The sequence below is a fragment of the Xiphophorus hellerii genome, chromosome 7 (genome assembly GCF_003331165.1).
Source record: "Xiphophorus hellerii strain 12219 chromosome 7, Xiphophorus_hellerii-4.1, whole genome shotgun sequence".
Classification (NCBI taxonomy): Eukaryota; Metazoa; Chordata; class Actinopteri; order Cyprinodontiformes; family Poeciliidae; genus Xiphophorus; species Xiphophorus hellerii.
Window position 1 is genome coordinate 11,997,944 of NC_045678.1, and position 26,699 is coordinate 12,024,642.

At 39.1% G+C, this 26,699-nt stretch overlaps 2 protein-coding genes across 7 annotated transcripts in view; one reads left to right on the forward strand and one right to left on the reverse strand.

Moving 5' to 3' along the window:
* Nucleotides 1-14,562, forward strand: part of il1rapl1a (interleukin 1 receptor accessory protein-like 1a) — a 208,557-nt gene extending 193,995 nt beyond the window's left edge. For 3 of the 6 annotated variants that reach the window (XM_032567302.1, XM_032567303.1, XM_032567301.1), the window contains 4 exons: nt 1,401-1,547; nt 4,982-5,152; nt 6,875-6,919; nt 12,269-14,562. In XM_032567302.1, the coding sequence (XP_032423193.1) occupies nt 1,401-1,547; nt 4,982-5,152; nt 6,875-6,919; nt 12,269-12,990 (1,085 nt within the window). In that variant the 3' untranslated portion in view covers nt 12,991-14,562. The remainder of the gene's footprint in view (nt 1-1,400; nt 1,548-4,981; nt 5,153-6,874; nt 6,920-12,268) is intronic. The other 3 variants (XM_032567304.1, XM_032567305.1, XM_032567307.1) reach the window with 3 other exon arrangements.
* A 7,024-nt stretch (nt 14,563-21,586) lies between these two features.
* nr0b1 (nuclear receptor subfamily 0, group B, member 1) lies at nt 21,587-24,719 on the reverse strand. Its single transcript, XM_032567308.1, has 2 exons — nt 22,310-24,719; nt 21,587-22,154 (listed from the first exon to the last, which is right to left on the reverse strand). Exons 1-2 carry the CDS (start codon nt 22,965-22,967, stop codon nt 21,913-21,915), a joined length of 900 nt encoding a protein of 299 aa, XP_032423199.1. The 5' UTR covers nt 22,968-24,719; the 3' UTR covers nt 21,587-21,912.
* Nucleotides 24,720-26,699: the final 1,980 nt, after the last annotated feature.

The following is a 26,699-nucleotide window of genomic DNA, read 5'->3' on the forward strand; positions in this document are numbered from 1 at the left end:
TTAAAATAAAAGGAATTTTTCATATAAGAATCTGTAAATCTCTTAGTAAACTGAAAATATATAAAATAAATAGCAGATTGATGATCCAAAACATATGCCCAAAGCAACATGGAAATGGTTTATCACGTACAAAATCAACCATCTGTTATTTTTGTGTCAGTCCCACAAATGTATCCTACAGAACACCTGTGGGTTGTACATGGTATCAACAGCAGTGGTTTAATAAATCTGGCAGTAGACATTTGTGTAGCAAAAACATTTGCTCATTCCCTTGCTGTAGAAATGAAGGAAACATAAATGTGTGTTTCATTTCCAATTTATCAGTGACATTTTGCCACAGCAATATTGGATGAATTTATTTTAAGGGTGCCAATAAGTGATTGATGCATGAAATTAACTGGTAAGACCTCGCCTACCATGTTTTTACTCATTTTAAGACTGACAGAATTGTAAAAATATAATGTATCTCAAATTAAAACATAAAATAATACATTTATTTAAATTCTTGAAATAATATTGTTCAGATAAACATTAGATTTAGATCATTTTAAACAAAACGCAAATGCCTAACTGAGGGTAGACAAGATTTAACATAAGATTTCTTTGCTTCGCAATGTTTCTATTGCGGCACGAGAAGATGTGTGTCTTTGCTCTGTCTGATAAAATAGAGAGCATTGCAGCTGGCATGGCAGCCACGCATTGTTAAAGCCCACAGTGTGACAGAGATAAAAGGTGAACGTGTTCTAGCTGAGCCAACCAGGTAAATGCTGCTTTAATACACATCATAACTCATCCCCAAGCCAGGTCTCGGGGGAGACATGGAGGCGATAATAGAGAAGAGAAATGAACTGAAAAGGGAAGGAAAAACGGCAGCGAACGCAGATGGAGAGGCGACTGACGGCAAGATGAGTAATCTGAAACCCGTTGTTTTGAAAATGCCGCCATCCATGTCCAGAATTGTTACAGTCCCACTATGGATGACGGCAAGAGTGCAGATCTGTGTCATTGCTGAGCTATGAAAAAGAAATGAAGCCCATTTCTCATTAGATCCCCCCCCCCCCCCCCCCCCCCCCCCCTTCATGTCTCCTTACAATGTGCTCTCTCATTTTTCTCAAACTCGTTATGAGCCCTCTGTCTTTGAAGATTGATTCTACTTTGTTCTGAGTTGAGCTCCGAAACTTCTGCAGATTGTCCGGCTTTTTTGGCAAATGTAAATGTGCCGTCTGACTGCCTCAATTCCCCGACTTCAACAGTTCAATACTGAACAAAAAGGGAGACGGGCCCCAGGTCCAATTTGGTGCAGAGACAATACGCCAACACGCAAAACTGTGAAAGGAGCTGAAGCTGCGATTGTGTCAGCAGTTTTTCTCATATTTTCGGTCTGTGTTTCTTGTCCTCAGCAGAGCTCATGTACACAGTGGAGCTGGCAGGAGGGCTGGGAGCAATTCTGCTGCTTCTCATCTTCCTCATCTCCCTGCACAAATGCTACAAGATTGAGCTGATGCTTTTCTATAGGAGGCACTTCGGCAGCGAGGATGTGGATGGAGGTAAGGACAACCCTGCTCATCTGAATAAACAAAATATCTAGCTTCTACTATCAAGATTTCCCTACATATATATATATATATAGAGAGAGAGAGATAGAGAGATATATATATCTATATATCTCTCTATCTCTCTCTCTCTCTATATATACATATATATATATTCAGTTGTGTTTGACCTGAACCAACTCCACAGCAGATTTAAAATCCTTCCTCTACTTTTTCCTAAATGGCCAGGGACTACTGCTACCATGGCTCCATTGGGGGAAGACGGGAAGGATTTTCAATTTGTTGCCCATTTAAAAATAGATCAGTCTCAATATGTCAGGGAAGGATGCTCGTGCTGCACCAACGAAGGCCATGTAGCAGCACATGGGGACTGGACAGGCTAGAAACAACCTCCCTGAGTGACAAATAGGAGCCAAAACTAGCCTGAAATTGTGGAGCAGCAGCTTGTTTTCTTTGCACAACATAGTTAACTTTTCCTTCAACTAAAGAGTTGTCTGTTTATGTCCCAGTATCTCTCTCTGTGTCCTTAAAAATTCTGGAAACAAGAAACTCACTGCTTTTTTTTCCCCTCTACATACATGAATTATCTATTACACGCAGTTTTGTTGACTCAAACTTCTACATGATTAAGTCACACTGTCAGGGACAGCTGATACAAGCGGTTTTGATTCCTCCAGCTTTCCTCGGTGGTTAATTTGAGACGTCTGTTGCTAATTTGAAGGCAGGGTTTGATGTTCGGATCCAATCGAGCGCGGGTCTGGCCCTTTCCAGGGAGTCTCAAAGCTGCGCCTGCTTCTCCAAAGAGTTTTTGAAAAAGCCCCTCTTCTCTTTTTTGGCTGTCCCACATTCACGTTCTACAGAGAATAATGACTAGCACTCACTGAACATGTCACCACCACTGTGCTTCTTTTATTCTATTTTCTGCCTTTTCAGTTCTTCTCACTGTCTTCTGAGAAATCATTTTGAGGTGTGTAGCAGTGCATTGCTTGAGTCTTGATTTGGTCGTGTTTATATCTAACCCATTTTTTTTTCTTTTTTTTTTTTCCGAAGCGCACTTCATGGCCTAATGGATGTGACGCCACTGGGAATCAGTGTTTGTACTCCGTTGTTTACGACGAGCCCTTCTGTTCCAAATAAAGCTGCTGAGCAGAAAATAGTTAGGTGTTATTTTGGAGAAGTGTTGCTCCAGTTCAAAATCCACTTACAGAAACAGACTTAGTCCAGTGTGAGGAGACTTGACTGTACAATCAGAAAGTTTTAACCTCGCACGCTTCAGGCCGACTCTTGATAGTTAAAATTAGGATCACAAACCAGAAAATCTGTTGTGATTAAATGAATAACTGTTATTTAGAAACTGAAATGTTTGCAGCTCATCCTGAACAGAACACATTGCTGGAAGAGATATTGTATCTCAATGGAACATTCCTGGTTAAATAAAATAAAGTTGTTTACTGACATTTTGACCACAGCTTTAAAGCAGAGTCCCACCTAAAATAGTGAAAAATAAAATTGAAATCCCTCTTTGTGTGTTTTCACAGGTTTTATAATTTGATCAACAGTGTTTTAGTGATTTTTTCTTCAATATGGAACTAATCAAATTCAGATTTGCCAATCTAGGTATTTTACCCAGCACTAATTCACAGCAAATAAGACGCTTTATAAGAGAAACAGCTTTAAATTATATACAGACATAGAATCAACTTCATCTAATCATGCAAGCAAATTCAGTTATATGCGCTCTGATTTGGTTAAAGTTAAATTAAATGCCAATGTAGACACAGTGTTCTCAAGACATCATTTTATATGGTGACAACAACAGCAGAAACTTAGTAATATATCTTGAAAAATGCTATGTTTGTATTCATAAGTGTTATGAGTTTTTTTGATCAGATGCAGGTGGATAAAAAAATAATTTTGCATATTTTTTCTAACTCTTCCTTGCAATGAAACCGATTAGTAAGATGTTACTGCAAATAGGCTATTGCAAATAAAAAATTAAATAGCCCAGAATTTGTTGATACATTATTTTTACGCTTACTCAAAAATGTATACAAAATAAGGTCAATGCTCCATCTAATGTCATTACAATTATTTTACCTACTAAAATTTTCCAAGTATAATACAGCAAACAAAAACTTCTCTACCATCAAATTCGACACCAAGATTCACATCATCAAAAAAAAACACATTTTGTGCAGACATACAGCAACCTCCGCTCCATTTTTCACATATCTTTGAAAGTATTAATGTTGCAGACAACATTACGATTCACAGTAAGAGCTGGAAACAGGTGCAGGGGAGGCTTAAGAGATGGAGGTGTGCACTGAAGTGAAGAGGAATTAAAGTCTGCAGAAGGATGGAAGATTATAATATTCTGGGCAAGAAAGGTGGAAAGAAGCTGCAAGATGTAGGGATTAAATACTCGGGTTCAATCCTCCAAAGCAACAGACACGAGAGGCGTAAAAGAGATGAGTGTGTGGGCTGCTTGTGATGGAATAATATCTGCAAGTGAAATGAAGGGTTTACAACTTGGTATTGGATCTGCTATGATGTACAATTTAGAGACAAAATTAATATATAAGGGTGACATCTCAAAACTGACAGACTGGACGGCAAGTCAGAAAAGTGGGGAAAGGAGAGTCTATTCTGGAAGGAAAAGGGAAAAACTACAGTGGAGTTTTATGGATGGTGAGAGAAAAGAAGACGGCTGATGTTTGATGGAAAGTGGTGATTAAGATAAAATGAGATGAGTCAGATGATTATATCCTCTAAAGATTTGCGACACTGATTAAACATTGAAGTAAATACAAGAAAAAGGCCATTTTTGCAGCTTTTCTACAGCCTGATTAGTTAAATATTAGGAATTTGATTGAAAAGTTGGCTTTGATTTGAAAGTTTGCACCAAGTTACAGGTCATTAGTATTTCCATATGAAAGTTTTACATTGTCAGTTTAACAACAACATATTTTCTAAGAATTAGCATAAGAACATATTCATACCAAATAGGATGCAAATACCAGCTACTTAGGCGAGGACTTTGTAAGTGACCTGTTCCAATTTTATTCCTGGCATAATTTATTTCTTTTCATAGTTTCTGATAGATGCAGGGAAAAAAAACAATACCTCCATATTTGTGAGTCAAAATCAAGAAGCTCTTATATTTCGCTCTGTAGAAATATAAGCTTTGCAGGTTTGGCCCATTTTAATGTGAGACTTCAATGAAATGAGCCGAAGCACTCAAACACTGAGAAAGAAAATGTTGATAATTTAAACTGTTCTAAAGGTCATACATTTTTTAATAAATATATTCCCTCCAAATGTCTGCACATTTCCACTGAATGTTTGTGAATGTCTTAAATGACTCCAACCGTCAGCTGTCTACTCCACATTTTTCACAAATCGCTGGTCTGTTTCTCTCTCTTTTTCAGAGAACAAAGACTATGATGCATATCTTTCATACACCAAAGTGGACCCTGACCAGTGGAGTCAGGAGACCAGGGAGGAGGAGCGCTTCGCCTTGGAAATACTACCCGATGTGCTGGAAAAACATTACGGCTACAAGCTCTTCATCCCTGATCGAGACCTCATTCCAACAGGCAGTAAGCGCTCTGACTGTGTGTGTGCTCACATGTTGACAGTGGGGTGAAAGCTTGCAATAGTGTGTGCAGAGCATTTGCTTTTGCAAATGATGTTGTTGTTGTTTAGCACATTGCTTTGCGCTTTGTCTTGGTCTATACTTGTTGGTTTGTGCTTGTCTTCAGTGTTCTTCACTGTCTCATGTTGTGTGCTGCTAAGACAAATTTAAACTAAGCTCTCACAATTGCACCACTTAGCCATAACATTATGACCACTCAACATTTAAAGCTACCATTTCCATTTGAGCAGAACCTCTAAAAATGTGCAGATATATGACAATATTCTGCTAAGAAGATCCATATTGTGCAAATGTGGTGGATCCATTGTGGAATCCACCAATCCAGCACATTTGGATTGGTGGATGTGGACTGGAGGACTGACCTTTTTTATTCTTGGCTGGTCTTTCATTCTTCATTTCCTTCTCCTGACTTTTCAATTCATATTAGCTTCAAGTAGACAATAATAGTTTACTCTGGGTCACAAAAATCACTGGTCTTTAAGAATCAGATGCTCTCTGCTCAGTCTGTAGGTTGAGCAAATATCCATAAACATCCATCAACATGGGCAGGTTTTCTCCTAATAACACACATAATATGAGTTAAAGAAAAAAAATCATTCCAACTCTCGTTGTGAATTAAATGGAGTTGCAACGTTTGGCTAGCAGATTAACATTTATTAATTCAGGTCCTGTTAAGTCTTTAAGCCTACACTGTCAACTTTGATCAGTTGTGACCTTTTCACTACTTGATAGATTTTCCTTTGTTCCTTTTTAAGTAAATCTTTACCACTGCAGACTACATCTCATATTTTTTCCTAAACAGTGTTGATGAAGTTTCCAATATACACTCTTCTAACACGTCTACTTACAGGTCAAAAATCTTTTCTTTTTTTTTGCTTCCATGCTTATCCTGCCCACAGCCAAATGCTTCTGCAATAAAATAATCAGTTTTAGCTGTTCAGTGGTCATAAGATTATGGCTAACCTCAGTTAATTGTAGAGTATTATTTCAAATATCCAAAATATTTAGTTCGAAACTGTCCGCAAGAATCTTTTTTCTTGCATCGTATCAAATCTCTTTGGACTGAAGCAGAAGATCACAGCTCTCCTCCTTGGCTCTTCCCTAACTGGCTACTACTGAAGGGGGAATACAGTATGCAGTGAGCACTGGATGCTGACATATTGAGCAAATTCATCGTCCCCTTTGGTTTCCATCCATGCAGCAATAAATCCATGAAAATTCTGTGTGAACATATTCTCATGCGCTCTAACTCGTGCCTGCTTAGCAGTCCGTTTGTGCCAGTGGTACACAGTGTGCTCCACTTTGTAGCGATGCTGCGTGTTTGTACTGTAGGCATCATGTGGAACAGATGAAACGCAAACACGTCCTACTTGGTCCAGAAAGAATTAAACATCAGTGGGAAATGTGGGAAGGCTCTGAGCCGAGCCGACGGAGCCGCCTCTATCCTTTAATCAAAAGAAATTGCCGCCAGTATCAGTGCCAAACAGAATCACTGCAGATGAATGTCCAATCAGGGGAAACATGCTATGTGATTAATTATATGTGAAGTAGAAAGATGAGCGTGAGGAAGCGCTGCTTACCTTTACAGCGGTGTTTAGCAGTGTTGTGTGTCTGTGTCTGCATTGTGTACTGCCTGTGACCTGAATGTTAAAATGTCTATGTTTAGGTCTCACCAATGAGCATTACCAGGATGACACACGACTTTTTGGAGGTACTCACCCTCAATCTTTTCCTCTTGCATTTAGCTGCTTTCATTTACCCGCACCTTTGGATGCTACAACGCAATGCAATATTAGACATTAATGCTAAATATAACACACCGGAAAAGGCTCATGTAATACATGATATAATATTCTATATTGAGTCAGTAAAATATGTATTCTCCATATACTCTATAGCAGGGGTGTCAAACTCCAGTCCTCAAGGGCCGGTGTCCTGCAACCTTTAGATGTGCCTCTGCTGCACCATACTTGAATAGAATAATTAGGTCATTAGCAAGGCTCTGCAGAACTGATCGACACAAGGAGGAGGCAATTAAACAATTTCATTCCAGTGTTTTGTACCTATGGCACATCTAAAAACTGCAGGACAGCGGCCCTTAAGGACTGGAGTTTGACACCTGTGCTCTATAGCCATGGTCAGTAATGGTTTCATGTGTTTTCGAGTCAACTGATGGTACTTGCTACAGAAAGGTTCATTTATTTCAGTAACTCAGTTAAAAAATGAAACTCATATGTTATATAGATTTACGACATAGAGTGATATAACTGAGGAAAACCCAAAATTAATTTTTTTAAAAAAGCAGAATAGTATATGAAATCAAAACAAAGGCTGATTTTAAAACAGTCATGTCACGACCATGTTAACATGTTAAGTTTTCCAGCAGATGGTCACTGACACCCTTCACAAGGCGGCAAAGCCAGTAATTGCTGAACAAGCTCGATTTTTAAACAGGAAAGTTGATTGGGGAAAAAAAGCGTGCACAAACAACAGGGAAAACTCCAGCTTTCAGTGGATTATGAAGCAAAGCAAGGCTTTAGGGGAGAATCACATGTATGTGATCTGCAGCTGGACTCAGAGCTTTAAGAAAGAAAACACACAGATGTATCACGGACGCTACAGCATTCCTCGTGCTGAGGCGCTCCTGAACCAGAACAGCAGAGTCATTTTACCTGAACTAAATAGAAAAAGAACTGGGCTGTTGCATGTCATTTGTAAATCTAGACCCCAGGGTCTGGAGGAAGAGTGGAGAGGCTCAGAACCCAAGTTGCCTATAGGTCTACAGCTGCTGGTGATTTGTGGAACTATGTCCTTTGTCAGAGCAGCCATCTGTTAGGCAATTTTAGAGCACCTTGTGCTTTCCCTCTGCTGACAAGCTTTATGGGAGAAGGTGATTTTATTTTCCAGCAGGACTTGGCACCTGCCCACACTGCCAAAAGTACCAATACTTGGTTTTATTACCGTAGCTCTGTGCTTGATTGGCCGACAAATTTTCCTGACCTGAACCGCGTGAAGAATTTGTCAAATACTGTCGAGAGGAAGGTGAGAGAGGAGCAGCTCTTACAGGCACGTGGGCAGAAACTGAATTTTAAGTTTTTATTAGCTGTGAAATACAATCATTAAATAAAACTACATTAAAAATCACATTTGAGACAGAACACTAATAAATAGTACTATATGAGTTTTACTTGTTGAATTGAATTACTGAAAAAAATTAACTTTTTGTTTATATTCTGATTAATGGAGATGCACCTGTTACAAATCAAAATCCAACAATCAGTCCATCCTTAATTTGTTTCAAATAAAAGACATAAATATCTCATTTGCATCAGTATTCAGCTCTGAACCTTCTGCATCTCACGTCTTCTACAGCTCAATTAAAGCTCACATAAGCCAAGCTGAGTATAACGCACATAACTATCAATCAATCAATCAATCAAATTTTATTTGTATAGCACATTTCAGCAGCAAGGCATTTCAAAGTGCTTTACATCATAACAAACACAGAATCACAATGCAATATAGAATCAATCATTAAGTCAAGTTACATCAATAAATTTGTAATTGATTACATTTCAAATACAATTCTAAACAGGTGGGTTTTTAGTTGAGATTTAAAAGAAGTCAGTGTTTCAGCTGTTTTACAGTTTTCTGGAAGTTTGTTCCAAATTCGTGGTGCATAGATGCTGAAAGCTGCTTCTCCTCATTTGGTTCTGGTTCTGGGGATGCAGAGCAGACCAGAACCGGAGGACCTGAGAGGTCTGGAAGGTTCATACAACAACAGCAGATCTTTAATGTATTGTGGTGCTAAGCCGTTCAGTGATTTATAAACTAACAACAGTATTTTAAAGTCTATTCTTTGAGCTACAGGGAGCCAGTGGAGGGACTTTAAAACTGGTGTTATGTGCTCTATCTTCCTGGTTTTAGTGAGAACGCGAGCAGCAGCATTCTGGATCAGCTGCAGCTGTTTGATTGATTTGTTGGACAGACCTGTGAAGACGCTGTTGCAATAATCAATACGACTGCAGATGAACGCATGGATGAGTTTCTCTAGATCTGGCTGAGACATTAGTCCTTTAATCCTGGAAATGTTCTTCAGGTGATAGAAGGCCGACTTTGTGACTGTCTTTATGTGGCTCTGGAGGTTCAGGTCAGAGTCCATCACTACTCCCAGGTTTCGGGCCTGATCGCTGGTTTTCAGTTGTAATAACTGAAGCTGTGCATTGACTCTAGATCGTTCCTCTTTAGGTCCAAAAATAATAACTTCAGTTTTGTTTCTGTTCAGCTGGAGAAAGTTTTGGCACATCCACACATTTATCTGTTCTAAGCATCTGTTCAGTGATTGGATGGGCTCTGAGTCACCTGGTGACATCGTAACGTAGAGCTGTGTGTCATCTGCATAGTTATGGTAGCTAATATTATTTCCTGTTATAACCTGAGCTAGTGGGAGCATATAAATATTGAATAAAAGGGGTCCTAGGATTGAACCTTGGGGTACCCCACATGTGACCTTTGACCTCTTTGATGAAAAGTTTTCAATTGAAACAAAGAAATCCCTGTTCTTTATGTAGGATTCAAACCAGTTAAGCACTGGACCGGAGAGTCCGACCCAACTCTCCAGTCGATTCAGTAATATGTCATGGTCAACAGTGTCAAAAGCTGCACTGAGATCCAACAGAACCAGCACTGTGGTTCTGCCACAGTCCGTATTTATATGGATGTCATTGAACACTTTTATGAGGGCGGTCTCTGTGCTGTGGTGAGCACGAAAACCAGACTGGAAGGAGTCAAAGAGGTTGGTTATAGTTAGGAAGCTAGTTAATTGTTTACACACAGCTTTTTCAATAACTTTGCTGATGAATGGGAGGTTGGAGATCGGCCTGTAATTCTGCATTAGTGATTTGTCCAGATTGTTCTTTTTTATAAGTGGTTTGATTACTGCTGTTTTCAGAGCCTGGGGGAAAACGCCTGATGAGAGCGATGAGTTTACTATTTGGATCAGATCAGCAGCAATAACAGGCAGGACTTTCTTAAAGAAATGTGTGGGTAAAACTAGATGGAAGTCAAGTTTTTAAAACAAACTCTTGCAGCTAAATGAGATTCTGAGAGTGAAAACTAAGCCATTAGACGGAGAGAAGTTCCATTAGACTCGGGAGACAGAATTATGTCCAAGACAAAATCTTTAAGAAGGATAACATCATTTAAAATGCCCGAAAGCCTTACTCTTGGTAACATAAAAGACCTTTAGAAACGGCCAAGGGCTCCTCTACATTTGTCTGACCAGTCAAAGTGAGCAGACAGGGGTGATGGGCCTCGTTCAGGCCATTAACCAACGAGCCAAACTTTGGAAAAGAGAAATGAAGGAGAAGTGTAGTGAAAGAACAAGCTTTACTGCAGAACTTTTGTGCAGTTCTCAGCGAAACATGTGATCAGCTAATTAGAAAACCTAAAGGGAAAACATTTACAAAAAAGAAAAAGGAAATAATCTGTCAGTTTTTAATGAGTTGTGAATGAAATATTTGACACCATCCCTGCTGACAAGCATGTTGGAGGTGTTGGGATATTTTTCAGCAGCGACATCTGAGAGAGGAGTCAGAAGTTACACAGGAAAGTGGAACAACCTTCACTAAAACTCAACTGAAGTCCTGCACAGACCTAGTTGAAATCTAAATCTATAAATATTACAGGTATTGTCAGACCTGAAGTTTTTATGTGCTTACTCTCTGCATCTAATGTGCCTGAGTCTAAACATTTCTGCCAAGAAAACTAAAATAAACTTTGAGAGAAAATGTCTTAATTTTGAGAGATCATTCCTTAAAGACTGAAAGCACCTACTGCTTCTTAGAGTCTTTAACCAAGTTCTGATAGGGATGGATTCTTTCCCTTATTCACGTCTACATAAACTCATTCCGGTTTCAACTGGAACAGATTTTCAGGGTGGAGTTAATTTACATTTAGCGACAGTATGAAGTGCAAACTTTTGATTATTTTAGATTTTCTTTTCTTCTTGTCCACAGAGGGTCAACGTTATACAGACACGCTCAAATATACACATGAACCCATATCAATAAATATCCAAAAATCCTTAGACTTTTTAAGCATCTAGTGGCACATTAACTGCATATTTTTGTAACCTTTAAAAGCTCTGATATGATTCTCAATGACTGTTTTATGTGCTGTTCTTGGGCACAGGCCTGATTTTTAATTGTGTTCTGCTAATTTTCAAATGGTTTGCAGTCTGAGCCATCCAAACTACTTTATTCATTTCAAAGGCAGTGTTGATGGATGTTTTGGATGATTGTCCTGCATCCAGTCATGCCCAAGTCTCAACCATCTTACCTGTTGGTTTGTGTGTGGATGTAGTTGCTCTTCTTCCTGATGCCATCTGCTTTTCCAGTCTCTGTTTCTGATTTCTTTGATAAAGCAGGCTTACATTAGGGTTTTCAAATAATGTGTCCAAAGCCCATGCCTCATCCTGAATTAAATCCTATGGGCTTTATATGCCTAAAAACTCAGTCTGTGCCAGAAAACCAACCAGGTAATATAAACTGCCAGTTCTATCAAGAAGATTGATCAAAAGTTCAACCACAATTGTGCTATATGCTCATTAATAGTTTCAAAAAGTGAGTGATCAGGGTTAAATTTGAAAAGGTTCATTAACCAAATATAAGTGGAGGTGTTTTTATATATTTGAGCCAGTCTGTTTAAGCCTTTGTGGATGAGATAAAAACTTAACTTATGCACCATAAGTAGTCTAATAGATGCAGAAAATCTTTTTGAAAAAATGTTTTGTAGATTCATGTGTGTTTGTTTTAGTCTAATAGTCCAGTTATTTTCAGAAAAAAGCTACTAAAATGTCTTAATGACAGTTTTGAGTAAAAATTAAATTAGACTGAACAGGCAAAAAAGGTCAGCTGTCATCGTCTTGTCTTTGTGTATGTTCACCCACCACTACGTTCTGTGGTTCTGGACTCTAGATTGGAAAGGATGAACTCTTAAAGCATCTTTTCTTTCTTTGAAATTTCTGTTCTCATTTGCCTTTCCCTCTTGTTTCATGCAGCGTACATAGAGGACGTTGCGCGTTGCGTAGACCAGAGCAAGCGCCTCATTATAGTTATGACACCCAACTACGTGGTGCGGCGAGGTTGGAGCATCTTCGAGCTAGAGACCCGACTGCGCAACATGCTGGTGAGTGGCGAGATCAAAGTCATCCTGATCGAGTGTGCCGAGCTGCGCGGCATCATGAACTACCAGGAAGTGGAGGCCCTCAAACACACCATCAAAACCCTCACCGTCATCAAGTGGCGGGGCCCCAAAAGCAACAAGCTCAACTCAAAGTTCTGGAAGCAGCTGCAGTACGAGATGCCCTTCAGGCGCACAGAGCCCATGCTCACGCACGAGCCGGCGCTGGACGTCAGTGAGCAGGGTCCCTTCGGGGAGCTGCAGACCGTCTCGGCCATCTCCATGGCGGCGGCCACTTCCACGGCCATGGCCACCGCCCATCCAGAGCTGCGCTCCTCGTTCCACAACACCTACCACACCACCATGAGGCAGAAACACTACTACCGCACCTACGAGTATGACATACCCCCGGGGGGTACCCTACCAGCTCTCTCGACTCTGGGGAACCAGCACACCTACTGCAACATCCCGTTAACACTGCTGAACGGGCAAAGGCCTCCGGGGAAGAGCCGAGAGCACAGCCTGGAAGAAGCTCACGCCAACAACGCCATGCTCCCGCTGCTGCCAAGAGAAACCAGCATCTCCAGTGTCATCTGGTAGTGACGAGCGGTCTCGACGTCGGCTTCGGGAAGACCAAGGTCAGGGTCGGAGATGGCGAGAACCAAAAGGAGAAGTTGGATCTGGAAATGGATCTGTTCAGGTCCATACATCACCACTGATGGAAAACACAGGTGTGGGGACGGTTTCCCCTGTCTTTGAAGAGGACCAGTCTCTTCTAATGAGCGATTTTATTTTCTATGTGGAAATGAAGAAAACATTTTAAAAAGAAACATTTCTTTTTTTCTAAATGGACAAATAAAGTGCAGGAACTCCGCTTTAAGGAAGACAAACACAATTCCAACATCTTCACAAAAAGAAATGTGCATACATACAAACAAAAGGAAAACAGGGTCTGTACATATATTTGCATTTTATTAGTAGCATCAGTGTTTTCCTGTTTTGTTCTTTAGTCTGTTTAATTCAACCATGTCTGTTGCCTTCTCTACTGTAGGACTTTGCTTTAAAAATGTTACACAAAGTTGTATATTTTTTATTCTTTTCAGTTTTTTTTTTATCTTACTTTTAACACGCTTGATTGGAAAGCCAGTATGTCATGTACTTGCGCTGTTGTGTTCTTTCTATTTGTTTTATCTTGTTTGTTTGTTTTAAATCATTCTATAGTTTAAGCAAACTTTTTTTATGAATGAAAAAAATACTTTTTGGAAGACCTGGACATCTTCAGGAGATGTGAAGAGCTGAAACCTGTTTTCGTTTGCCTGTACAAGGTGTATCTATTTTAAAACAGAACTCCTTTGGGAAAAAAAAAAATCATAGAATATGCAAAAAGACTGAAGAGCTGGCTAAAAACATCCGGCCGCGTGGGGCACAGATGATAGAAGTGGTTGGAGAGAAGCGCCGGTCCCCTCCAATCAGACCGACAGACTGGCAGATCTCTTTCTGACGCTTCGTTTTTTGTTTTTTTTTGTCTTTTTTTTTATTTTTTCTATCGAAACAAACAGCCTGGCTGTTTTAGACTGATGGAGATATGCCTCACCTTAAAAAGAAAATCTGTAGATTATTTAAAAAAAAAAAAATTATATTTTTATAACAGAAAAGAGTTTGCTTGAGAGGTCATACTTATTTGCATTTCATCTTTCATATAGAAAGGGGATCGATGTCTCGGCGTTCTGTTGGTTTTGTACTCTTGTGAAAGTGGTTTCTGATTCGCTGAGAGACGAGGCCGGTTTTTGAATCCCACCTGACGGATACACCCTCTACTACTTCAGGTTCTAAAGAAACGGAAAAATACATTTCCAAATGTTTTCGTTTTTGATGCATCATTTTATTGCCATCTTGAAAATTCAGGTTTATTTGGTTCATAGAGATGGTTCACGATTTAATGAGAGAAAAGAAACCAGGTGTGTTTTGAAAGACTTTTTAAATATATTTGAAGGTGTGATTTTTAAGTATGCATAGCAAATAGATATGTATTCTATATATAATATAGATATTTATATAAATATATAAACACAATTTTCACTTGGAAAGAAATGTCTATCTTTATAGAAACACAATCATTATCAGTTGCCCTTACTTTCTCACTGCACATTAAAAGCATTGATTTCCTTTGAATGGTTTCCTTTTGTGTTCAGCTTTAGCTAATTGTTGCCAATAATTCATAACACCTATAATACCCCATTTTCAAACCTTACAGACAGAGTAAACGTTTTTCCTATAACTTGCGTTTACTTGCTGTGAGCGTAACTGCATTTAAATCAGTGAGGCTGCAGGAAAATGTGCCACATGGATTTATCATTTCATGTCTGTGTCTTCAACTGATCATTTGGTGATTAACGCATACAACTCAATATACAAACCAAACATAAGGTTTATACATGTGAGGCAAGAACAACAAAGGCTATTTTTTCAAAACTGCAACTTATAGAAAAACAAAATGGTCTCTGTAGCAGCTCCCCAGCACTTGAATTAATCAGCCAGTCTCGACGGGTGAATCTAGCGGTTTTTTTATCTTTCTTTTACGGGTGATTCAGATCCACCATGATCACCTCAGTCACCTCAATCACCTCAGTCACCGTGAAAACTAAAACATATACAAATATTAGAATACAAACATAAACTTACAATACAAACAGCAAAACAAAACGTACCTCGCTGCTTTCACTGGGGAACACTAAGTGTTGATTTCTTCATGCCAATCAACTTGACAGTTCAAGTCAATGATTGACACAATGATTCTACCAGCCTATATAGGGCCTGCCCTCATTACCTACGGCAGCCCGTGAGGTACATACGAAACCCCAAAACATTACAAAGTGTAAATACCATTAAACAAAACAAAAAACAAAAATGCTAATCAAAACAGACAAACATCCATAAACAATCTGCAACAAAAAATTCACTTTGAATAATTTACAATAAATACTCTACAAATATAAATTATTTGGGCAATTCATTTTAAATAGTTCACTATCCGTTACAGTCTCTATGCTGATATTTTTCTAAGCTATGATGAGATGTTTTAAAATCAGGGATATCATGACCAGAACCATCTGATATTTAGTTATTCTTGAGTTATTCATGCTTTATTGTGAGAGACTGTATTTGCTGTTGCTCCCTGTCTTTGTGTGTTATGTGACATGCTCTCTGCTGTGGAGGAAGGAGAGATGTTCAAAGAGCAGCCAAAACACCAGTCACATGAAGTAAATTCTTTAAGAAACATTTATGGAGCAGAAAAACACTAGTTTTTACACTATTAATTGCAACTGCAGTAAGACATGCTACAAGCTAAATTATTACAGAATCGTCACAACATGCTAACATTACCGTAGCTCTAAGAAAATGTCAACAAAAGTCTTAAAAAAATTTTCAATGTTATGTTCACACAATTCCCTGAAACCAAACAAAATAATTTTACAAGGCAAATTATCAACGTTGGATAAAAACAGAGTAAAAGCATTAGCTTAGCATTAAGCTAACTGAAAACGGCTGTCACCAGAGGAAAGGCAGGAGCTTAATGGAGTCAGATGTCTTTAGAAGCAAGTGATAAAACTACATACATGTGGCTTTATCACATGTTTGTGACAATGTTTATAGAACATTGTAATAGCCTTTCTTAACTCTGTTGAAGCAACGTATTAAGAGTGTCCTGCAAAAACCTCTTTTGGGACAAAATATCTTTCACTATCGAGACAAATTGGAGATACTAAAGCATCCTAAACTTCAACAGTGAGTGGTTTAAGTGAGACAACAACACAATTTTAATCTGAACCATGTAATGCTGATGAAATCTAGTGGCTTATTTTACTGCACCTTTGTGGAGTTGTAACTGAGCCGTGACTTGAATTTTTATCGATTTAAAAAAAGTAAATCCTGATCTGGAAATCCCTCATAAAACATAATTTAATTATATCTCTCTGAACTAGTTTTTGATCTGCTCTAAAGCAGTTTGGGTCAAGGCCACTGCAATGCCTGACCTGCTATCCTGACGGGGTTTGAATCATATTTTTTTTCCCATTTGTGCTATTTGGTTCCCTGACAAGACAAAATCCCCTTCATATAAAAGACCTGTAAATAACGTCAGGAGATCTAAAATATGTTGCTGTAAATGGCACATTTACAGACCTACCAGTCAGAGCAAAAACGGATAAAATTTCAAAGGCTATTTTGACATCAGAAGTAGAAATTATATTGCTGTAAAAGAAAAGAAATGAGATGGAAAACTATATATGACATAAGAGGATGATTAATGATCACAACAAAAAATTGCAGCAGAAATACAGTACCGAAAACAACAAATGAGCACTATGTTCCTAAGGAGATATTAGATTATGAAAAGTAGGTATGACTGACTGTAACAAAACTGTGCCATGGATATATCCAGGAAACAGTTGTGCAAATCCAAACTGTTGCAAGAAAAAGGCATCTGTGTCTCAGTGGAGTGAAGTACATATATGACAATCAGGAGGGTGAGTTGAAATCCCTCTTACCTTTGATGCATATTGTCCTTGGGCAATACATCAAACCATAGGCTACATGCTTATTCTGTGCATCAGTGTATGGACGTTTTTGTGCTTGAGTGTGTGAATGGGTGATTGTGACTCGGTGTAAAAGCTGTTTGAGTGGTTGGAAAGATTAGCAAAATGGTATGTAAATGCAGTCCATTTACCCAGACAAGGACAAAATTGAATTTCAGTGTTTAAGAATGAAAGCACTAATACATTTCAGACAAGTGCAAACATTAACAATTACAAAAGGCTGTGTTAAATGACCAAAGAGAAGCAAAAAGTGCAGCAGGAAAGTTTCCAAATGACCACAAAAGACTCAAAATGAGAAAAGAGACATCATTACTACAGACTTATTTTAAATTACAATAGATTGTTAAAATACAAAGTACACCAACTGCAGTCCCAATCCCAAATGTTTGCATTTTGTCATCTGTTAAAGGACAAGAGTTATTATATATTAGAGGCAGAAAACTTTACATTTCTGAAAGTATAAAACAAAAATAAACCACAATCTGTCTTTGTCTGAAAGTACTTTTATATTACTGTGCATGTCACTAGTTTAAACAAAATGTAATATACCCCTCTAAAACACAATGACTAAATATCGGTGATTTTGTTGTCTACAAAAGCAGAGCATGATTTCCTATTATTGTAGAACATACTTTTGGATGTTAGAAAACAACTTGGAATCGCACAGTTTGAGATGCACGACCGAAATGAAGCAGATCTTACTGTATCTACCAGAATACTGCCAAACTTTTTTATTTTCAAAGCTGTTTTTTATCACTGTGGAAATACAGAAAGAGATTGGACTTGCCATAGAGCACTTTTAAATCTCTGGGTAGGGTGCTGGTTATTTAAGTCGCCAATGTACTCTCTTCTACACAACATTATCATAGATCTCTCTTTACTGGACAAATCATCAAATAAATCACCTTATGACCTCAAAACTGGAGACATTACTATCACAAATTTTGCTTTGGGTGGGCATTGTGTTTGGCATAAACACTGACTCAAATAGCAAGCTTGAAAATAAACAGCACTTTCCCTTTGATCATTTTTGTATTTATATGTCAAGTATTAATGACTGAACCTTGGGATGTTGTGAAATTATCACATAACGATGACAAAATCCCAAAAAGGTTGGAAACGGGGTGAAGGTTTTGTTTATTTCCTGTTGTGTGTTGGTACCTTTAAATATCCATTACCCTCTCACCGCAGCTTTAGTGTCTAAACACAAAGAGGAAATGTGCTGATGGAAGAGAGATTTTGTCTTAAAGGTCTAATTCGAAACATTATGGCGTTGGTTGCTAACAGCTGATGAGTAAGTGCTGCCAAACACTGCCATCTCCTGGGAGTAAACACTAACTACAAGCGTTTGTATTTGAAAGCTCAAAAAGGAGCTGAGAACAGATTCACTGATATCTGGCAACCCCAGGAGAAAACAGAAAGAAAAAATAACTGGGTCAGAGGGAAAAAAAAGAGGAAAACGGAAAACAGAGTAAAATACACAGAGAAGGAAACTGGGTTGAAGGCAGAGTTTGTCAGTTAAGGCAAGACTGAGCAGTGGAAATGCACAAACAAATCTGTCGTGCTAAAAATCTAGAATTAACCATTTTTATAGATATAGAAGGTCTGCACACATGCAAATACTGTCAAGAGCAAGACAGGGTGGTGGCTGTTGCCAGTTCGCCGCTTCCTGCCAGACATCTGGAGCTTTATTAGCCGTCACAGGATTAATAGACTCTTTATTACCCAGAGCAATTAAGGAGTTAATTGCTGATAAAATAGGGCCCATTGAGAACGAACATGCAAAGAAGATAGATATGAACAAGAACATAATCAAAGCAAAGCAGACGGCGGCATATGTGCAAATGTCTGTGTGTGTCTGACTGTGGGTGTTTGTGTGTGAGTGTGTTGCCAGTTTATGAATCTCTTGATTTTTTTTTTCCCTCCCCATCTCTGTTATTCTGCAATGCCTTGTAAGACCACCAGGAGGTACATAAGAGTTATTCGCATGAACTTAAATCCCAGTTTATCACTGACATCACCTTCCTTCCTTTGAAGGTTGCATTCAGTTTTGATTGAGCGCACGCCTCTGTGAGAAGGAATAAAACACACACACACACAAGGACAAAGCTCCTGCAGTTCTGATGAATGCTTAGAAAACTGGACTGCAGTCGCAAACGTCTGTTTGGAGAGCAGCAGAAACATAAAGACAAAATGCAGCCATGGCAGGCGATTATATTTTTTATGTTGTTAAAACAACTATTTTGTGAAACCTGGAAGTTTCTGTAGGAAAACAAAAATCAGTAAATGTCCCCTGTAATAGGTTTCTGCCTGAAACGCCTTCAGATGTATGATTGTTCAGAGATAAGTATACGGTAGATTTCCTAAGTTTACATACTTCTGCTAAACTAGCTGCCATGCAAAAAAATATGACATTGACAGATAATTTCACATTTTTCATCTCTAAAAACACAACACAATCCAACCAAGCAAACAAATATCTGCTGGGGAAAATGTAAAATAAGGATGCAATAATCTTGTTGCATAAGTGTGCAAAACCTTTAAGCCAAGACTTTGTTCAAGCTACTTTTAATTCAATTCTTCTTGATTTTTCATCTGCCATCAAACACCATGAATCTAAGCAATAACAAAGATCAGTCACCTTTTCCAATTAAATTTTCATAGAGTCTGATTATTTGCATCTTTGAGCCAATGCCTCAATTTCCAGAAAAGTTGCAAAGGATCAAAAATGATCGTACTGTAAAAAGATATCAGTCAGGAGCAAAGAACAAAACAATCTCCAGGATGTTATTTCATACATATGAAATAAACAGAGATTTAACACTATTCACATAAGAGCTCAATGTTATGTTCAAAATGTGGAAAAAGTCTGAACTTATTAAAATTCTACCCCAGTACTCGAAAATGAAAACTGCCCCTGTCATGTTGATGGATCTGTCCATATACATTAGACATTATACTTGCCTATAAAAATTCAACAGTAGTTTTAACTTGTGTCAAAATAGGTTAATTATAAAACCACTTTAGATTGCACACTTTTAGATATGTATGTGTATGTATATATATATACATATATATATGTATATACACAAACAGATGCACCGCAAGACGAAACGCATACATGCAGTCCAACAAACACTTGCTAAGCTCTTGATTGCTGCTATTGAGCTGAAACCGATGGAAATGATTTCTCTCTTGAGGTCAACCTGGAGAGACGACGCTATTTTATGGTTTGTTCGTTCTCTGGCCTCGATATAAAAAAAAAATCTTCTTTAACTTTGTGTCGACCGCAGAAGGTGCCTGACATCTGTCTGTTCTTTGCTCTACTTCCCGTTTCTTTCTCTTTATTTAGTTGCTGTAGCAGAAGGAGCGAGATGAGAATTGCTCAAACGTCTGATCTGAAGAGTCTGTGCTTCTCTTTCCACTTTCTTCAATGGAATACTTTAAGATTAATACAACTCAAATGAACTATTATGTGTTAAAATGAAAAATATATTTTTATTTAAACAGATTTAATGTCTCACTTTATTCACTGGGAGAGGCAAAACAATAATACTCTACTGTAAGAAAACAGATAGTCAGAAAGATTGGTATATTTTTATTTTCTTTTTACATTTGATGCTTCATTTCAGTAAATCATAACTTTTATTAGATTTGCTCTTTTATTTCTTTTAGGTTGAACACTGCAACAATCCTTATCCTTTGAGAAGATTTTGAAGGTATACCATACCTAGTTTTCTCTATCTAAATAAAAACCATGACACAAATAACAAAACAGATACTCCCTAAAACATACAGTCGTACAAATGTACGACACCCATTAAATATTCAGTTCTTTAATAAAAAAAACTTCATGTATAAATGTCTTGATTTTCTCAATCTTGTTTTTGAAGCCTGGGGAATCAGGACTTTCCATTTTTTCTTAATTCTCAGCAAATCTATGGTGGACTTACTTGTATGTTTTGGATCATTGTTTTGTGGAGGGGTCCACTTATCCTTCAGCTTCATTTTTGTTACTGGTAGTTTTCTCAAGTATCCTCTGATGTATGGTAGCCTTAATGGTAGAGGCTGCAATCATGATGATGTCTTATAAAACATCTGCAAACCATCTCCTCGATGAGTCAAAGTTGGTATGAAGTTCCCTTCTTCTAATGCTCTATTTAGTTTATGAGGAAAATCTTCTTTGCTCTGTAATCTGGATAACTAAAGACTAGACTCATCTGTCCAAAGAAAAACAAATTTCCACAAGTGCTGGTGCTTCAACATTTTCACCAATCAGGGAAGTCAGTACACCAGTCAGGGTGTACGTATGGGAACCGAAATGCACGTGGTGCTCTTTTGCCCTCTGGTGGCCTTACTTGACATTTCACCCAAAATGTTTTCTAGTCCACAGCTCAGCTGATCAGCAGCTGATGTGACAGTGGCATGTCTTCATCAGTCTCTGCAGTGACCTGAAGCTGACATGAAACATTGTGACTCTGATTGTTCAGTGTGATGTCATACAAACCTATCATCTTATGTTATCTCCTGCATAAGAAAGCACACTTTCTCCAGCTGAAAGTGTGTCAGTTTTGAGAGACCAGAAAGTCACACACACAAGGTAATGTGGTAATGTTTTTTATTATTATTTTAGAAAAATAGTTTTTTATATATAAAAACAAATAAGTTATGAATTCCAGCAGCTGCTTTAAGTTTCCTTTGTAATGACATTTCTCCGCATCAACATTCTCTGTCGCTATCATTCTCACATGCACACACACACACACCCACACACACACACACGTGTTCTTACTTGACACAGGTCAGTTATCACAGTCCTTCAGTTGTTATGCATTGTTACCAGTCCATATCTGCTTCACCAACCACACAATACAAGTTCAGAGCATCTCTTCTTTTTTTTAATCTGGATTCATCCTTGCTCTGTGACCTACTTTCCGTAGAACATCTCCATGAGAACCTCCTCGATGTTCACCGCCCCGATTACGGGTCTGAAGAAGAGCTGTGCGACCACCAGCGGGCTGATGGCCCGCAGCATGGACAGGGCGATGAGCAGCTTGGCAAAGCGCATCGAGTCGTCGCGGTGGATCATCCGGACGTGCTCGTTGAGAGCCTGGTGCGCCTCCCGGCGCAGCGCCTGGATGTAGTGGAGGCAGCGCAGACCTTCCAGATCTGAGAGAAGAAGAGAGAAAAGTTTAGTTTTCAAACACAGACCACTCCGGGTTAATCTCATCAGTGTTTCGATCGACCGAATCAGCTTTCTTATACTATTACAGTCGGTTTTGCAGATTTTATTCCATGCAAACTGATTAAAAGCTCCGATTTACCTGGATTAAAGAGCACAGCTCCCTTGAGATACGCGTACTCCTTCGTGCTGATATCCACACTCCAGCACTTCTTCAGGAAGGCTTTGATCGCCTCGATGTCCACCACGGACACCCCGACTGCCACCCTGGTCTGACCGGCCAGGATCTCGCTCTGCCGGTCCGGCACACCTGTGAGGATGCGCTGCAGCATGCTGGGCTCCACGGTCTCCGTCGTCTCAAAGTCCACCCGGTCCTGCGCAAGCCCCAGCACCAGCAGCGGGGCCCAGCCGCTCCGGATCAGCATCAGCTGGTCGTCCTCCGGCAACTCGCGGAAGCAGGGGACGTTTTTCACAAAGCGCAGCGTCTTCACCAGCACCGCCGACGCGGCTTTGCACGTCACCTGCGGGGAGCGCAGCACGCCCCGGCGGCGTGTGGATCCGCAGGAGCATGCCTGCTGCCGGAGCTCCTGCAGCGAGCCCGGCCCGGAGGAGGAAGAGCAGGAGGAGGAGGAGCCCTTGAGGAGTAGATGCTGCAGGGTTTGATGTTGGGAATGCTGCTGTTGGTGTTGTTGTGGCTCCTCGGCGGTCACAAGGCTATCGCTCTTCAGAATGCTGTAGAGAATGCTGCTGTTGTTTCGGGCGCTGGCACTCCGACAGCGACAGCCCTCCAGCGTGGCCATGACCGCTGGCCGCTCTACATGGGCCGGAGCTGCCTCTTTGAAGCGCCGGGGGTCAGTGACAGAGGTAACTGATTCCTTACCCCCTGATAGCCCCGAGTGAAGGGCAGCCTGTTTATATTAGCTCCCGTCTGTCCCCGCACTTTGAGAGATTGTTCAGAGTTGCTGCATATTTCCACCTCCACCGGCTTATGCACCTCCTCTCTCTCCACCTCCTCCTCTTCCCCCCCCCCTCCCCCCGTCTCTCTCTCTCTCTCTCTACAGCTTTCACAGATGCAGCCTAGTCAGAAATAGGGCTGGGAGGGGGGAGCAAAAATAACAACCATTTGATTTTTTGTGAAAAAAAATAAATTAATTACTGTTTACAAATTTAATTGCATCTCTCTGCTCAAAGGTCAAGGAAAGAAAAGTTCACGAAACATAAAATGTGACCTCAAAGTTTCGGCCTTTCTGTCACAACTTATCTTTCATTTTGAAAGACCAAACGTTGATAAAATTGTTTGAACATTTTTCAGTTAAATTGAGGATGAAAGAAAGATTGAGAAAGATAATATGGGGGGAGGGGGAGCCCCCATATATTCATATAACGGAGGTATGAAGTTTTATGATTTTTCAAATTGACTCCACCAGACTAGTCAGAAAATCAAAAAAAATCCACTCTTTATCCAATCAAACTTATCACGCTGACGTTCTGCCATGTAATAACGCTGTTCAGTGTGGAAGTTGCCACTATAAAGCAAAACCTAAAAAGCTGTGTTACCACAACTGGAACCTTGTTCATGACTCATAGTTTTTTTTCCGGACCATATTTTTGCCCCGGTGTTTCTACTGTATTATGACACCGGGTCAAATTATGTCAAAAAGGGTTCTTATGGAGAGTACGTATTTTTTAGCTGTACTTATGAGGTTCTGTGATCTCACTAGCTGACAACTCCCAGCATTTTCTCTCATGCATCTTTAATTCCTCCTATTATCTGTTAACTTTAATTTTTAAACTGGAGTGACTATGTATCTGCTATGCTTACGTGCATAGTAAATATGCTTTCCTTCGCAAATACAGCATTTATTTTCAATCACTTGTGCCGACTATCGTAGTGTTTTAAATAAATAAAATTGAAATAAATTCATAAAATCAGCTAAGCTAGTGGAAATAATAATATAATCAATTGGATAAGGTCTAGAGTTCATTTTCAGAACCAGAGGGTGATGAAGTAATGCCCTCATTAAAGCCATTTCAGTGTTTATGTCCTGAAGCGTAAATAACAGTGTCCATGATTGTGCAACGAAAGACAACAAAAGATTGTAAGTTTGCAAGAAACAGAAACACTGCTGCTGCTGTTCTTATGTTTTTTGGTTAATGCTTCGTTGGGTTGCATCTTAGAGGCTTTACCTGTTATACATTTTGTAAATGATTGCAAGCATCCTCTGACTTAGAAGGGATATTAATTGAGTTTCAAATCGCTTCCAGTGTGACATGATCAAAAGTTATACATTGCTGTAAAAGTTACAATCTTAGTACAGTTGCAGTTGTTTATCCATAAGTTGAAACATGTATTTAATTTGACCGAAATTGGTTATGTTTATTTGTGTAGACAGAATATTCCATCCGAAAAAAACGTTTCAATAGTTGATCAATATTATAAATGTATTATTACTATCAATTAGCTTAAAGTCAAAAATGTAATTTTGGCAACTGGAACTTTCCTTTCTCACTGACATAAAATCCAATTTCCAAAATGTTTGGTGTGACTTTGCTCATCTTTATGTATATATATATATATATATATATATATATATAATTACTTTTTTTCTTTCAGGTTTAGTCATTAATTATTTGTATATTATGGAGCATGTGCATGAAGCTATAACAACCCTCCTTACATTTCATTGTTGTTTATCATCGTAATACAAATGTATGCACACATTTATGAAAATCATCTGCAGAGGTAAATATGTTCACCTGGTTTCTAAAATTGTTGAGCGTCACTGTTGTCATTCTTTCTGTGTGTTTACTAGTTGGCATGGTTGGTAGGGAAGGCGGTTCTAACTTTGCAGAGGAAAGGTTCAGACAACAGCAAACATGGCAACGATGGAAAAAAATAATTGTTCTTAATATTCTCAGAAAGAATAAACATGAAAACTAGAGCAGGCACCGCAGTAGATTTACTACTCTCTGTTGCAATTAAACACAGCTACAGATTCCTGTAGTTGTCTTCATCTTCTTCTTTGATTGTACTTGTACTGGGACGTGAGGTTTACTGCGCCATAGCGCCCCCCTCAATTGCTAGAGGTACTGCACTGTTTGCTACGTTTGGATATGCACTTGCAAGCAAAAATATGTCTTTATATTTAACTTTGAGTATAAATAGGCCTTTAACATATTTTCACACAATTCATGCCCAGGATAAAATGGAAAGTTCTGGGATACGGAAGAGCTCGACTTCAGCTGGTTCTGATGCTGCCTGGCACTGGACCTCAGTTTGTTGGTTCCTTAGGGACAGTGTGACCAGCTTTGTCAAACTGGTGAAGGACGAACTGAACTGGAGCTGACTTCAGCAGACAAGAAGGTTGAGCAGAGTACAGCAAACTTGCTCCGTTCTTTCTTTTTGAGCTTTCAACATCTGTCTCTCTGAGACAAAAATCTACCTTTTCTATTTACATGGGGACACTCCTTAGCCATGCTAGTTGTGCTTCTCAGTGCTGTAAAATGTTTAGCTTCATAAAGGTAGATCTACAAAAAATAAGTTGAACAACTAATTAGAATTTATACTGAAAAATCAATATAGCATTTCATAATCTTCACAGAAATAAAAAAGCTGATCAAAATTGTCTACTGCTCTCAATTTGGTTCATCTCTGTGCAGTCCTGTTTATCAGACTGGAACCAATAAAAAAAAAAAAAAAACATAGACCATGGTTGGATATGAAGGAATAATTATTTAAGGGACAATTTATATGATTTTCTATATGAAAGAAGTAGGAAGAGCTGAGCTGTGAAGGCCAGCCCCCATCCTTGACTCGGACACGGTGATATTGATTTAACCGTGAAAACTGGCGCTTGTGAATTATGATGTCATGACTCAGTGCTCCGCTTGCCTCTGTCACCGAAGGAGGATGAAGAGGAGCGGTGTTGGAGGAAGGAGGAAGGAGATGCAGGAAGACAAGTTAGGGTGAAGCAGATAAATTTAAGTTTTATCTTAATTGCTCCCAAGAGGGATTACAGGTCTGAGAGGAGGAGGAAGAGGTGAATCCGGAGGGTTTGTGGAGGAGTTTAAGAAGCAGGCACCAACAGCGAAAGTATCTGGAAACAAATGCTAAAGTTTGGAGCAGATGTCCTGTCTAACTGTGTTGAGCGGGCCACGTCAGACTCATCCTCGTACTGTCACGTAAGGCTCTCCATAGAAGGTTTTCTTTGCCATTGAGCACATTTCTACTTTCATGAAAGAGCATTAAGTACAACTTCAGTGTCTCTTGCTCTGTTGCTTTGAAGGACACAGTTATGAATACAGACAAGATGAAAAACTTTTGCTGTAGCACTGTAACATTGTTCAGAGGCCAAATGTCTTTGTATTGATTTAGCTGAGAGAAGGGAAAAAAAGGGAGAGATTTTTCACATGTTTATATCAAGGACACTGTGGGATAAACAGCCTTCACTCAGCTAGTCTCTTCTCCTGCTCAAGGCCCAGCCTGCACAGGTTATAAAAATCTTTCCGTCTCAAGGAGAGATTACATTATG

Coding starts and splice junctions, on each gene's coding strand:
- nr0b1 (XM_032567308.1), bottom strand. CDS start 22,967: ATGGCCACGCTGGAGGGCTGTCGCTGTCGGAGTGCCAGCGCCCGAAAC. Junction 22,155..22,309: donor AGCTGTGCTCTTTAATCCAG/GTAAATCGGAGC, acceptor TTCTTCTCTCAG/ATCTGGAAGGTCTGCGCTGC.